Raw genomic sequence first — 16708 nt, 5'->3', positions numbered from 1 at the left:
TAGTGGGGTTGGGTAGTTAAGAAATTCTAAAATTGTTTGCTGAACACGCTTATTAGTTCTGTAAGCAGTTCTTTATAAAATAGATTATATCAGGAAAAAAAAATCATAGGAACTTCTTTTGTGAAGGAATAGAACAGTGCCTTAAAGCTTTAAAAAGGACAGCAGTGAATGCTTGAATTGTAATGGACATGATTCATTTCTTTTTAGTGAGTAATATTGTAAATCATTGTGCATCATAACAGTATATTTCATTCTCTCAAGTCTTCAGCTTAATTGGGGTACAAGAGGAAATATAGCTTCTGGTCTGTATTCCAGAAATGAACCTCTGGATAGCACTGCATCAAAGATTTTTTACAAGTAAATAATTAATTGGTTCAGAGCAGGCTGACAAATATAATTAAGCAATTTATAGTTGAAATATTCAGTATTTCTCTAATTAGTGACAAAGGAATACCTGAGGCTGTGGTCAGATGAAATACTTCCCAGATGAGTTTTAGGATAAAAGGAAATCTAAAATTTTTCATCATAATTTCTTCATTATCAGCAATCAGAATTTTAAAGGAAAATCGACTCTTACAAAACAGATTTCAGTTAAATTGTGCTGTATAAGCCATATATTTTCTTTATTGTAGTTAAATTGGACACATACATGCTCCATTTTGTAGTATGTCTTATTATACTGTTTATTTCACTATTCTAATGTCAAGAAACATATTTGGTGATGAATACCCAGTGTAGAGGAAATTAATCTCAAAAATATATAAATAAGAGGATTTTAAAATTTCAGGTTGTCAATAGAAATGTTACTAAAATAAATTTTAAATTTTCATAGTTCATTTCACAAAATATACTTCATTCACTGAACTATTTGTAAGTGCCTGTATTTATAACTACCTATTGGTAAGTCAGTTTGAGAAAAATAGAAGAAACTATAAATGCGTGTATTTAATATTATATATTTTTAAAAATTGTTTTGCTAGACTAGCAATAAAACAAAATGTAGCCTAATATTTTGAGAAGAAAGAGGTTTGTTATCTGCCAAGAGAATGTCATACTATATCACAGTGGCTAAGGAGGAAATGAATATTATTCTTATAAATTTTTTTAGTGAAATATGCAATACAAATAATTTAAATGGATGTCTGTTTCCTCTCAGGAGTTTGGTACTGCACAAAATAAATAAATAAGACCATCATTTCTTATTTCTAGGATATTTAGGTATAGGCTATCTTCTTAGATTGCTGACTTGGTATTTTCTACCTTGTTACCACCTGTAGGTCATTCCTTTTAAATTTGCTAGGAGCCTTAAAACACTTTCTTTATACATACATAAAATTAATTTTATATATTGATTTTTCATGTGTTTATAATTGTATTTTGTATTAATTTTTTATTGCTGCGTAGCAAATTACTACAAATTTAGCAGCTTTAAGCAACACAAATTTATGAACTCTAGATTCCTGTGGGTCAGGATTAGTGGGTTCTCTGCTGAAGGTCTTAGAAAATTGAAATCAAGGTGCCATCTGGGGCTGTGAGCTCACTGAGGTTCAAGATCTTTCTCCATGTTCACTGGTTTTTGGGGGAATTCAGTTCCTTGAAGTTGTATGGCTAAAGTTCCTACTTCCCTCCTGGTTGTCAACTGGGGGTATCCTTAGGTTCTTGAGGCTGTTGGCCATTTTCTGCCCCATTCATCTCCTCAACCTGCCATTGTGTTCCCTTAAGACCAGCAGAAGAGTTCTCTGGGTTCAGATCTCTCTTGACTTTTTTGAATGGCTCACCCAATTAGATCACGACTACCCATGCTAATGTCCTTCTTGATTAACTCAAAGTCAGCTGATTAGGGACCTTAATTACATCTGCAAAATCCCTTCTTCTATATAACATCATATGAAATGGGAAGAGTAATTCATAATACTCACATGCCCTACTCACATTCAAGAGAATGGGATTATACAACAGGACTTGAGAATTTGAGGGAGTAAGGTACATCTTAGAATTCTGCTTATGACAGACATTAATAAATTAACTAGAATGTCAACCGTGTTTTGGAGATAACTGTTATCTTCAAATATTATAACTTAAAAATCTTGTTCACCTGCTTGGTGTGGCTGTTTTTACATTTGCAGACACATTTTTATTTGTCTTTATCCAAATGTAGAGGTTGTATTGGAAATAAAATCACTTTGAAATGTCTTTTACACTCTTGGCCTTTGGATCCTTAAAGCAGTAAAGGTTTCCCAGCAGTCCCATCTCTCTTTGATAACTCTGATTTATTGTTTACCAGGATACCTACACTTTCCATTTCAGCATCTGGACAAAGTGTATAGCCCATGTCAGACAATTACGAGAACTGCCAGTGATTCCAAACGCAGTTTCCCATTAAGTCTTTTGTGTAAGATTGTCATCTGTCTTATATTTCATTTTAGAATTATTCTGAAGTCCTAAGGTTGCAAGTTAGTAGCACTATCTGAAAAAAATACACAGGATTGGATATTATTTTATATATATATATAAATTAAAAATATATATTTTATATATATATACACACACACATAGATACATTTACTTAGGTACCTATACATAATATATGTACATCTATGTGTCTATATCTGTATAAATTTATGTCTACATATGGTATGTATATGTAGGTGTGTTCTATAGAATTATTTTTTTAAGAGCAATGTTACTGATAAAATATCACTTGGATTTTCCTTGATACTTAAGTAGTTTGAAATCAAAGCAGTATAGTACTTAGAGATTTTAGGAAATTGAACACTTTATACCATGAAATGACCATTATTTAATTCTGTGAGCATAAATAACAGGTGATGTATGAACTTTGAACTCTGTTTGCTTGGAAAAAATTGAAGATAATTTTGAAGGAGCTTATTGCTCCTTACATTTGAAGATGATAGTGATATAAAGCTCCCTTTTGTAAACCATGTAATACCATCATGAGCAGTAATTTTGGTAACTGTAGACACTTAAGGGATACAGATACCATTATGTTAAGCATCTTAATTTCTCTCCTTTAGATTTCAATTGAGATACTTTTACTGTTCTGCTATGTTTTCTTTGTTCATTATGAAAATTAAAATATCTCTTCAACTCTCTTACTGTTGTCTAGTATAACATAGCAAGAAAGAATTTATTAAAGAGGGAAATATTTCTGTTTATCTTTGTGACCTTCTGTGCCTCCTTGAAGACTGACTGTTCTTTTTAATCTCACTTTATCTATCACTAGTACTCTGATGCAATAGAGAAAACATTTTAAGTATTTCCAAGTATTTTCTTATCAGTTTTAGTAATGTGGAAACTTCTCTTAAGAATTATTCACATGGCAGCAATGCAGGGACCATTCTTTGTAGTAATCCTGATGCATTCATGTGTTTTTATTGTTGATCTTTTAGTTTTCTAATATTCTAAATAAGTTGCCTTGATATTGATGTACCAGTTTTCAGGAGGCAACTGTTTTGGGGAAGTTTTGTGACTTTATGGGTACTTAGTTTTCTTGTTTGCTAAATAATTTAAGAGGTTTTTTTTTTTCCCTCAAGGTGTAATTGCTCAGGAAAAATATTTTCTGTTTCACGTTTTCTACCCTAAGATGAAATATATTTTTGGCGTGCATTAATAACCTGCACAATTTTAACTTTTGGGAATGAATTGATTATATTTATATTCTATTATAATCTAAAAACAGCTTAGCACTCTTAATAGATTTCCCAACATTACAGGAAAAGACAAAGACTAGTAGACCTTGGATAAGAAGATAAAATTAGATGCTAGTGATAAGTATTCTCAGTGATCTCATGACTGTCAGGCCCATCCTACTTTACACCTTCTAATGTATCTTAAGGTATCTGAATTTTATTGTGTGCCAAGAGAGAAAATACTTATGCACTGTAAATTAGTGTTACATACCAAAATTTTAATTTTATATAATTTCCCACAATTGTGTACAGCAAATATTTGTGAATTTTAGTTTGTTGGTACCTCATTATGCCTTCCAAAGAAAAATATTTCCATAGAAAGATTAATATGATAAAAATCATACTTAGAACTGTCCATTATACTTCCAGAAGCATCCTATCTTTTTCATCACCCAGTCTCTGTGCATTTAATTATTTGAAGTAACCATGACAAAATATAGTCTTATAAAATTGCATTATAATTACAATGCTATGTTTGGGAACTTAACATCTCCTCTGATGGTAAATGTTTGACCTAATTACAAGCTTATAACAAAGAACTCTAACTACTTGTCATCTCATGTTAAGACCTTTTATAGTATTAAATGGACCAATAGGGATCTCTGAGGTTTTTTGTTGTTGCTTTGTTTTTACTAATTGGATATATGAAGGATAAGGCATACCAAGAAACTATTATTTTTAAGTATGAAATGTGCCAAACAGACATTTATTATTTCTGTTTTATTTGAAACTAAGACTGTAGACCCACAGATTATATTTTAGAAGTGGTGGAGACTTCATAGATCATCTCCAAACTCTGTTTATAATAGTGTGAGGGAGCTGAGACCTGTCAAGGTTAAATGGCTTGTTCAAGGTCACACAACCAGTTACTGTCAAACCTTATAATCAGGTCTATTATTATAAGATGGATATGGATTGTGTTAGTGGCACATTTAAATATTTGACAACACTCCAAGCAGGAAATGCTTCCTTATATTTAACATAAATCACTTACTTCCTCTTACTAGATACTTGGAAGAAATGGAGAGCAGTTGGTGCTTGTAATTCTAGTTCTCTTATAACTTGATTATTTCTCATCATTTAATTAACATTTTTCCTAATCCTCTTCAAAAACACCTTGCACACCAGGATTGCATTTTTTTTTTTGTTTTTTATTTTTTTAACCACAGCAGTACATTTCTAAAGGATGCTTAGTGTGTGATTCCCTGGGTTGGCTACACAATTGCAAGTCCCTTTGTTAAAAATTAAAACTTTTTAAGATGGCAGTAACAGAGCTTTAAACCAAGTGCCAGACCTGCATAACACAGGTTTCCTGCCCACGAAGCTGACCCTGATAGTTCCAGATATTTTGCCTGAAATTTTCTTTCTTAAAGATTAACATGTCAAAATGTATGCTTAAATGTTTTGATATGCCACAGAGAATAGTAACTTTTGTAAAATAAGATCATTTTCTATTCTTTCTCTGTTGATGAGGTTATGCTGGGTAATATCATCGAAGTTCTTCCTGAGCTTTCTTGAGGAAGAATATTAGAATTATATAACTCAGAAATAAGCAGTGTATATTCTACTTGGAGTTGTAATGTCTAGAATGCAGGAACCAAGTTACCCAATGGAGTTCAAAAATGGTACTTAGATATTCAGTGTCCACTATATAATTGGATTTGGTCTTGGTCATTTAATTTGTAGTGGGATGTTTGGAGATTAATAATTTTAAAAAGAGTGTGTCTATTAAGATGTGACTATTTTCCCAAAATCTTTGAAAGGAAACAGCTTGAATCAGCTATAGCCCTTTTTATATTAATATAAATCACTTAGATGGTGATGCAGATGGGTTTTACCAGATATGCTGAATTTCACCTAAGTGAAATGCTGGTAATCTTCTTACATATAAGTCAGAAATAATATAATCTAATGTTTGTATATACATACTTTTATATGTAAATTGATTAGCTTTTTGTCACATCTGATTTTTCTATTTGAATAATATCCAGTATTTATTTGAATAATTTTGATAAAAGTGGAAAAGTTGCTTTTAAAGTAAATAGTATTTGAAGATTTGCATAGAGAAAAGACTAGCCTACTTAAAAAAAAATAAGACTAAACAAAATTATGTCCAAGTGATCAGGTATATCTGGGTGTTTATTTTTGCCTGCCCATAAATTTTTGGATACTTGATTTTCAACTATAAAAAAGTTGCAATTCTATTTCATAACATAAATATTGTAAAAGCGCCCTGTCACATATTCTTTCATTTTCTTATAAATATTTATATTGATACCAACTTTTAGATATATTGGTTACATTATTTATTGCTATATTAAAAACTTACTATGTAACAAATATATGTACATTTTTACTTTTTACATGTTGGCATTAGATTTTTTTTTTAATCAGAGCTAAACATTTATATAGGGCTGCCTTTTTTCAAGGGAAACAGGATTTTCAAACAATAATGCTCTTTGGCTAGATAATTAACTTTTAAAAAGATATGTGTTTATTAGAATAAATTTTAAGAGAAGGTTGTTCTTTATTTTTTTAAAAATTCTTTGGCTTTATGGAAGTTCCTGCTTTGTAGTGCTAATATACATTTTACCCATAGTAAAAAGAATTCGAATTTTCATTGCCTTTTTGCTGTTCATCCTCTTTTAAGAGATAGCCAACAGTGCCACCATCAGAACAGACAGCCTCTTCTCATTTTAAGTGTTGGTTTTCTCAAAAAACAAACAAACAAAAAAAAAAACAAAACCCAAAAAACCCTGTACTTAAGGAATGGTTTAAAAACCACATATGTTTAAATGGACACATTAAAAATAATGAGAGATATAATGGCATAATGAAACTGCCTTTATTTTATGAAAAAATCAAATTCATGTTATTCTTCAAAGGCCTATAACTAATTTGGATACTTAACTCTTAGAACAGGTCATTCTGAGTAGTATTATATTGAATTCAGCTTATTGTCATCAGGTTTAACTTGTAAGTTACAGTCTCAAAGAATACAAAAACATGAAAATAATCAGATTATCTTGGTCCGGTAACATCCTCCCTATTGTGCAATTTGGGGGCAATTTTTAAATTATGCCTTTTCCTCTAGATTTGATTTCTTTTTTATAATGGTATTTAAAAAGTAAACTGCCAACTACATTATGATGATTTCAAAATCTGTATTAAAGCATAAAAATTTGTTTTCATGGTCTGATATGCACATGATATGGTATATTTATTTTTGAATGAAAAGAAACCTGGTCTCCATCTTCCTGTTGACATCAAACAGTCCTCTGATATGCTAATACAGCATCAGGGAGAGCACATATACAGGGTTTATTTGGACTCATTCCAAGTCTGAAAGAAAATTATGTGTAAAGAACTGATTTTGTAGCATTGCCCCCTTTGAATGAAAACTGATGTTGACACAGTCTGCAATTAAGAAGACTTAGTATTGAAACATGATATGGGAGGTTTCTAACATTTTAGTAAGACCTTGATTTGCTTTTTAATTACCTGGTCATCTAATTGTTATTTATTCTTTGGGAAGTAATGTTACTGATATAATAGCTATTGAAATTGCTAATACATTTATTTCTGTAGTATGTGTTATAAGAAAGATTAACCTAAGATGATTAGCTTTTCCTTAAAGATTTATCCTTTGGTACATACCTTGAGTACATATGAGACAGTAGATATAATTTTTTGCTAAGTATGATGTAGGGAAATCAGCAGATTTCCTTGTACTGTTTTTCCATTCAGCCTGCCCTCAGCTGGTCACAGGTGTAAAAACTGAAAGGTAGCTGTTTTAGAATTTTCTCAAGTATAGTTCCTCCATATTCAATAACAAAAAATCAATTTAGTTGGACTTCTCAAAATGTCTTTGGATAAATTGCATTAAAATACATATTTAAATTTTAATATCTATATATATTTTAAAACAGTTAAAATTATTAGAAAATTTTATGGAAACCTATTAAAATGAAATATTCATGTTGGTCACTTATAAGTATTGTTAAGTGGGGAACCAGTTGCATTTTGTTTTTGAAAAATAATTTTTATGTGTTGAATCTTTGTAAGTCTTATGAAGCTAAGAACTTTGTCCTTGAAGTAGTATATTATTAGTATAGTCTTCTAGCAGATTTGTTGTACAAAAAAATGAGCATAAATAAGTACCTCTGGTTTTACAATTATTGTAGTATTTGCCCTCTTATGTGCAAGGACCCCTCTCCTAAGTAGCCTATTGGTGCTGTCAGCTTTTTGCCTGGGCATTCCTGTAAGGTTTTTCTTCCATGGAGTTTATTTTCATTCATTCAAAGCAAAGTACAAGTTTGAGTTGCATTGTGCAGTAGAAATATTCATGAAAACTTCCTACATAAATTCCTTTTATTTATTTAATTTTTAATAAATTGTGATTATTTCAAATCACCAGGGTGGTTCAATATTTAAAAGGAATTCTGTAGTGAAACCTTCTGCCAGGAGAAGAATTGTCTTTTAATGAACATAATTACCTACAGGTATCTAGACTTTTTTATTCTGGCTCTTCTTAAAATCAAATTTGACATCTTCCTTTTAAGACAAGAAATTGTTTTATATAGATGTTAATTTTTTGAAATAGTGGGACATCACAAAAACGTACTGTTACACAGTTTCCGCTAACCTTAGTTATAATAGGAAAGAACTTAAGCCATTATGTCAGATAAAATTCTTGGAATCATTTCAGTATAAAGATCATATGCTTTTTAGTTGATAATGGTAGATAAAATTAGGTGTTTTTCTGACTTGTGGATTTTTGCTTATCAGAATCCAGTCTTGAGAAATTTTAGTTTTTGTAATTCTTATTTTTAATTTTCAAAAAGCATTTTAAGAAGCAAAAGAGGCTAATTCCTGAGAGAACTGTTTGGAAGTACTTTGTTCAGCTTTGCAGTGCGTTGGAACACATGCATTCTCGAAGAGTCATGCATAGAGGTAAGATAAAATCATTAAGAACTTTTAATCTTGTTTTAAATGATATAAGTTCTTCAAAGTAAATGTCTTCAAGTCAGTACATAATACCATACTTTTTCAGGTAATTATTTTCAAATTATAATTATGCTAGAATGTTAAACCTTTAAATAAAGCACTACTTGGTTTTAAATAAGAATGTAAATTAATTTTCTGCTTGACTCTTTTGAGCATCTTACTAACCAGTAAGATGCTGTTGGTAAAGACAAGACAGCAATCAAATATATATAAGGAAGAGTTTTTTGTTTCTTCAAATAAACAATGTATATCATAACCACTTAGATTTTTAATATTCAGTATTAGCTAAGCATTCTTTTCAGTCAAGTGGTTGAGCAGAGTGTGTTAACGTTACATCAGTAAGTAATTGATCCACTGATACTGAAGTGTGAAAAATTTTAATGCATTTATGCAGTTAAGATTTTTAAAGCCATCTAAGTAAATAATTATGTGCCTTATAGTGTTGTTGTGGTTTTATATTTTATGCAAATCTACCAGTAAGTTAATTTTTAGTAAGATATTTTATTTAAAATTGATATCAAAAGGACACGTGTATTTTGTGCTTTGAATTTCACAGGTTTTTTGAAAATGGAAAACAAAATGCATTTGAAATAGAAATTAATAATCATGTTCATCATGCTACATTGATGATTAGCTGTCTATCAGAGAATCGAGAACGTCTAGGTATTAGGATATATCGGAATTATTCAAAATAAACTAATTGGTTCATAATTCAAACTTTCATGATTAAAATAAATTTGAAATTCTATCATGAAAAGTAGTTCTTAATTCCTTTAAAATTTCTAAAATATCTATCATCTTTTACCTGATCCCTTCATTTATTCACAGATATAAAACCAGCTAATGTGTTCATTACAGCCACTGGGGTGGTGAAACTTGGAGATCTTGGGCTTGGCCGGTTTTTCAGCTCAAAAACCACAGCTGCACATTCTTTAGGTAAGAGACACAATATAATTTCATTCAGTTACTTTGTGTATGTGTGATTAAAAGATAAGAGGTGTACCAATTACATGCCAGCTCTTACATTCTTAATAAAACTATTTTAAAAATCACCAGGTCCTGAACAGATGCCTGCAACTCTCTATTAGGTATCAGGTTTCCTCTAATATGACAGTTGGATACTTCAGTTAACTTGACCTCGGGCAGATACTGAGTTAAAAGAAAAAAATGCTGATAAATCTGGTTTAGCTATTGCCATAGAAAAGTCCTTTTATTCTACATTTAATAATAGATAATATGGTGATTAAGCTGTCTCTTGGAAGAAGACTTCACCTGACCATTTAAAAATACAATAGTAGTTTGTAAATTTTTATTTATTAAAATAATATATATGGTTGTGAGTGTTGTTGTTTAGAATTAATAGAAATTACTAAAAGAGATAATTTTTAAATTGAGTAACTTAAAAGGAGTGATAGGGCTTATCTTTAAACTCCTCAAATCATATATTCTCCTTGTAAATACAGGACTTAGATCAAATGGAGACAATCAGAATTAAGTAAAGTTATGTTAAAAATAAGTTGGCTTTAATTTAATGGTGCTCATCTTTGGTGTCATAATTTCATTGAAAGCTATTTTTTTTATAAAATTGTTTTGAGATATGAAATAAAAACATTTTAAATGGCCTGATGAGGAATAAATGAGTTATACTAAATAACAAAGTAGTAAAATGAGCATCTGAATTAGTTGACTAGAGTTTTTAAGTTTTTCTAGCTTTGTTACCTAAGGTTCTGTGTGGCCTTGAACCTGTCATCGAATTTTTCTATATTTCTAAAACAGTACCTAAAACGTAAGTAGGTACTCAATTAATATTTGCTGAATTACAAAATATTGTATCCTAATTTCAAGAGTGTTAGAAAGATAATGCTTTGCATTTTTAACAGGATTTCAATTTTGTCAAGTATTTTGAGAAAATGAGATTTCACAGTGATGCTGAATAACATAGTTTTTTCTCCTTTCACTTCACATTTATTTTCATAGAGCGTTGTAATTTTTCCTGAATAAAGAAATTTGACATGAACTTCCATAAGAAATGCATAAGTTTGCCCAGCACTTTAATAAAGTTTTATTGGGGAAGTTACAATACGTGCAATACAAAGAGTGGAGGAGTTCCATAGAGAAAACCTTGGACTGTTCTAAGCCAGTGCCATTTATCACTAGTAGATAACATGTTTTCACTTTATATTACTCATCTGAATAGAAGAATGTCATAAAAGCATTCTGTCACTAGTTTAGTTAGAAATGCCAGGCTACAATTACACACACACACCTGCACATGCCCATGCTCATGCATACACGTGTGTTGTTTACATGCTGCTTTGCAGACTGTCTCTGAGCCTGCTGTAGTCATCCAGTCCGAAGGATCCAGCATTATTATATGAAACTCACTTCTTAACCATTTTGTTTGGTTTGCCTGATACTGCCTCTTGTAAAAGTTCTAAACAGAATTTAAGAACATATATGCATCTCCAAATTGAGGTGATATGCTAGTAGAAATTATAGAGTAAAATTAATTTTAATAGATTTAATAATTCATTATGAATTTCTCATACCAAGTTTTATCAAAATTAACTCACCTAGAGTCATGTAATTATATATATGTAATATATATACATTATGTATATTTATATAATATATAGTTATATATATAATGTGTATATATATACACATTATAAATAAACATATGCTCATGCCCATAATTACTAAGCATTCTAAGACATACCTGAAATACAGCAGTGAAAAAATAGAAACGAGACTATTTTCTTAATGGATGAATCATAGAATATAATTTTTTCACAAGTATTTTTTGTTTTACATATTATTTTGAGAAAAAATATATCCTTAAAATAAGAAAATTTCCTTTATCCCTTCTTGTCTTCTCTGTGAACTGAAGATTTTGATTGTTTAAAACTAAAGTTCACTAAGCATAGTGCATTGAATACAAATAATTAAAATTTGGACTCTAGTGTGCTAAGGCTCTTTGGACCCCATAAAAATCCTACTTAGAAGAATCAAGAAAAATTCTCTGCTAACATACAATATATATAAAATAGCAATGATAGAAATCCTGACAGACATTCTTGATGACAAATTGACCCTAATTTTTACTTTTGGAAAAGTATTACTCTGCTATGTTGTCATATATTTTTAAAAGCAAATTTAAGTTTTCTTCTCAGAGTCGGCACTGAAAAGTAATTGAAAACGTGGTGACCTATGCAAATTTATTTTGCTTATAGAAAACACAATAGAACCATAGATTTTATTGTATGTTGATTCATTTTTTAATTTTACTGAGGATACAATCTATAGGTCATGATTCATCCATAGAGCAGGTATAAATTTCAGTGAAACTATAAATAAATGAAATCTCTATATAGTTCATAAAGAAAACTCTGAGTAAGTTTACTTTAATCAAAGTTTGTACTGGAGCCAAATTTCTTTTAACTTTGGAAAGGAGGTATTTTCAGGAATTTAATTTTAAAATGCGAAGATATATAGGATTTTAAAAACGTCTTATGCATTTATATTTTCAAAATACATTTTTGTTGAAAAATCAAGATACGATTTTAACTTATTTTAATTCATTAATAGGATTGTGCACTTCCAAAACTATTTTGTATTTAACAGTCCTTAAGAGATTGGCAAGTCTTTGCATTTTCAATTGTCAATTCATTTTGTGTCTCTTATTTGTATCTTTTCATTCCATAATAAATCAACATACAATAAAACCTGTAGTTCTGTCTTCTGTAGCAAATAAAGTTGTATAGGTGGCCACATTTCCAATTAGTTTTCAGAACCAATTCTTAAAAGTATGACAACATAGCATAGTAGTAATTCCTTTAATATAGATTGAAAATTACAAATACTAAATCTGATATTGCTGCATGTTCAAACTATGTTCAGATCTTCAAAACAGAAAAATATCCTAACAGGTCTTCACTTGTTTTTCTGCTTCCTCCCTGCTACCACCACATACATTGTCTCAAAATATCTCTATTTTCTGTTCCCTCATCCTTACTCGATAATTACTTCACATTTGGACTAGGAGATCACCCTCTTTTGTTTCTGATATTTTTCTTCATAACCCATTCTGTATGTTTCCACTAGAGTTATCTTCCTCAAAGACACTATCTGATTGTGTTACTTTCCTCAGAATCCTCCTTGGTTCCTTGTTGCCTGAAGAATGTCATGCAAGGTCCTTGGCCTGGCATTCAGCGCCCTTTACAGTTTGGTTTCCTCTAACTTTCCACTCTGATTATTGACTGACTGTATCTCCCAGCCATGTTTTTCCTCTTGCTTTCTTGTGAACATGAGAAAAGCATGATGCTTTGGGAAGAATGAACACTTGGGATTTGCATGCTCTGTAGGACCTTTATCAAGCCATGTATTAACTTTTCTAAAACTCAGTATCTGGATTTATAAAACTAGAAATGCTGGTAATAACCATCCTATGTTGTCCCTTAACTCCTAAACAGTCCCTGACCAAATAATATAATGAATGCAAGTGTTTTCTTAACACTGTAATGAACTGTATAAATGTTCAATTGCTTATGGTGGTGGTGAAGTGATGAAGATGCAGAGAAAGAAAGGGGGAAGTGGAGAAGGAGTTCTCCAGGTACAATTTATTCTGCCTGAACTGATTGATTCAAAAAATAGTTTTCATACCTGTTATATGCAGGTGCTATTCTAGAGACAAGGAATGTAGTCTGAGCAAGAGAAGTCCGTGTCCTCAGGGAGCTTACCTTATGGTAGGAGGAAATAGATCATAAAGCAAACAAAAAACTAGGATGAATTATTAGTGGTATGACAGAAAATGGCCAGTTGGGGAACTAATTTGGAGAGAGTGAGGTGGGGCAAGTCCCCTCTGAGAAGGTGACATCTAAACTGAGATGTAAAGGATGTAAAAGGGGCAGCTATGAAATAATGTCCCAGGTAGACTGAAGAGCATTTCATACAAAAGGTGGATACAGGATAAGCTCTGTCTGCTGGAACTGAGTGAAGAAAAGACAGGGCTGGATGTAGGAGCCATTCACGTTTTATTCTAAGTGCAGTGGCAAGCTTTCCCAAGGTTAAATGTAATGAGGAGAGCGTTGTGCTCTGGGTTGAAGGCAGCAGCCACGAACCTCCTTCGTTCTTCTTTGGGCTAAGCATGCCCAGGGTAGTCTCCTATCTTCAGGATCTTCTGTGTCCTGTGAGTCTGCATCTTTTCCTCTCAGAGTACCCTTAGTATGTGCTACCCAGAACTGAGCAGAGTACACCACACTGGAACTCATTAGCCCATAGAACAGAATGTTTACACTGCCTGTGATCTGTGATCTAAACAGTTGTTTGGTTTTTTTTTGGTCTCCTTATCCTCCTCCCACCTTCACTTTTGTTTTTACACGAAGTTATGTTAGGGAAGATTTTCATTTGTTGTTTTTGTATTAATTTTGATGGAGGTGTGGCTAGGGAGACTAATTGTAGGATATTTTATATATATATACATATATAGTATATATATGTGTATATATATACACTTATGAATTTTGCCTTATTATTTGTCAATCATAAAAATATATGTTAAGAAACTTATTATCTATAGCTACATCTTTAAAATTTATGATGAGGGCACAACTTTCTTAAGCTTTCTAATAGTGTAGGTCAGTGGCTTTCAAATTTCTTGACAATGATGCAACTGTATTACATTCTGATATTGTCTGTTCTATTTTATTTCACTAGAAATCACACTGGTTACAGCCCACTAAATTGATTTCACAACTCATCAATGGGTTGTATGACCCACAATTTGGAAAACATTGGTCTAAGTCTGCAGCGCCTTCATGCTGTTTCATTTACTTAAATGCTAATTCCCATTTTCTACCTACTTTTGGATGTTCTCCAGACTTGTTATCTGGCCAGTTGAATTGGTCAATCATAAATTACTCATTTACACAGCTCCTTGTGCTTCTGGAGGGGTATAATAACATTTATCATAGTTCTTTACAGTTTGCAAATCATTCAACTCTCTAAAATCTTTACACATACATGTGAACTATGCACATGAGCTGTTTGTATTCTAAAGTTGAAAAAACGAAGCAGAGAAAGGTAAACAGCTAGAAGATAGTGAGTAGGTCTGTGGCTTCCTAGTCTGGGTTTACTCTCACATGCAGTCTGTTTTTTCATTATGTCAGTTCCTTGTGACATTTTTTCTTTCTTTTTACTGTTTTCTGATTTGTTGTTATTAGATCTAGAAATACTATATTCGGCTTTGTTACATTGCTTAGGAGCCTACATATGAAGACATAGTTTGCTCTCTCTCCTAGAATTGACTACTCTTGCTGCTCCAAGATTCAGAAGTAAACAGGAAATAGGCCTCTAGGATGTCAAAATCTGTCTTCATGGCCATCTGTCCACCCTTAACTTTAGCTGATATTTCTAAAGAACTGGCTATTTTATACTGAAAGCTAAAATTTCACCAAAACTTGTGAAATTGGAACACAGCAATCAAGTAATAAATTTTCTCATATCGTAAGAGGCAGAATATACTTTTGGTATATTTCTATTTCTTAACTTACTATGAGGTCTCCTTTCAGCAAATATGAACATCCTGACCCAGAGGCAGCTTACTAAGAGATTAAGTATCTTAATCATTGAATATTTAAACATATAAACAGAATACCAGAACCATTTTATATATTCCAAATATATACTATTTCTAGGCAAATCATATCAAACTTCCCTTATTTCCTGTAATAGTGACCCAGGAGAATCCTCTATTGCTACCAAATATTAACAATAACAGCAGTGGCAATGAATACGAGTACTGCATAGCATTTAAAAATTTCTGAGCATTTTAAAGCACGTTTTCTCCTCTGTTCCTCAGTGTTGTGGGTACAGTAAGTGTTACAGATGAGAAAACTGAGATCACTCTATTTAAAACTGAACCTGACTGCCCCCACTTCACTCCCACTCCATCCCTAGAACTCCTAAACCTTACCCTGTTTTATTTTTTGTTTTTTCCTTAGGACTTAGTATCTTGACATGCCGTGTAATTTACTTACTATGCTTTGTATGTATTGTCTCTCCCAGCTAAATGTAAGCTTTATGAGGACAGAGATCTTTGTGTATTTGGTTCCCTTATGTATCCTAGATACCTAGAAGAGGGGATTGCTCATAATAGATATTCAATAAATATTGATTAAATGAAAGAAGCTTAGAGACAGACTACACACATAAAGGGTGAATTTGACTAAGTATATCAGTAAGTATAGGTTAGATTATGCTGCAAGAAGAAACAATACAAAAAAGCCTCAATTGCTTAGCAATGAAGTATGTTCTAATCTTTTGTCACCCACAGTGAGTTGTAGACGTTTGTTGGTCTTTAAGGTAGCTGACATCCCTTCATGTGGTGACTTGGCATTCCAGGCAGCTTCAGTCTTGTGTTATCTTCATATCGACATACGTTTTTATGATCCCATGAGAGGAAGAGAACATGGAGAATCACTTACTGGCTCTTAATTAAGCCCTTCTGCTTGAATGTAACACAGATTACTTCCATTCACATTTCATTGGCCAAAACAGGTCTCGTGGTAATGAGTACTTCAAAGCGACAGGGAAATGTAATTCTGCTATTTGTCCAGGAAGAGGAGAATCAGAAATAATGAATATGAGTATTGTCCATGGCTTTGAGATAGAGGAAAAATACCTAATTTCGACTTTTTAAAAAATACTGCTTGTATCCTTTTTCTACTTGTTTATTTTTGTGACATATTTGTAGCTATTGCAACCAAAGGGTAATTAACTCTCTTAATGGGAATGGGTGGTAGTGGTGAATAAAGCGTGAGCCATTAGGAAATTTACATCTTTCTAAATTGGAAAATTCTAAGCAGAGAGATTATCTTTAAATCTAGAAAGATTCATGAGGTTCACTGGAGTATTGATCCCTGGTGACTTTTCTCTGGATCAATAAATCTGCAGTTATCCCTGCTGGACTTGCTTTTGATAAGAGCTTATTT

The 16708-nt window shown here is 31.8% G+C and overlaps 1 protein-coding gene across 1 annotated transcript in view; it reads left to right on the top strand.

Annotated features, from left to right (window-relative positions):
• The window catches only part of NEK7 (NIMA related kinase 7), a 153250-nt gene that overhangs the window by 106012 nt on the left and 30530 nt on the right, over positions 1–16708 (top strand). The window contains exons 6-7 of the mRNA XM_003264513.4: positions 8555–8663; positions 9546–9653. Of these exons, the coding sequence (XP_003264561.1) occupies positions 8555–8663; positions 9546–9653 (217 nt within the window). The remainder of the gene's footprint in view (positions 1–8554; positions 8664–9545; positions 9654–16708) is intronic.

Source organism: Nomascus leucogenys, chromosome 9, assembly GCF_006542625.1.
Source record: "Nomascus leucogenys isolate Asia chromosome 9, Asia_NLE_v1, whole genome shotgun sequence".
Taxonomy (NCBI): domain Eukaryota; kingdom Metazoa; phylum Chordata; class Mammalia; order Primates; family Hylobatidae; genus Nomascus; species Nomascus leucogenys.
Note: the sequence above shows the minus strand (reverse complement) of the source record. Positions and strands in the feature narration are given on the sequence as shown.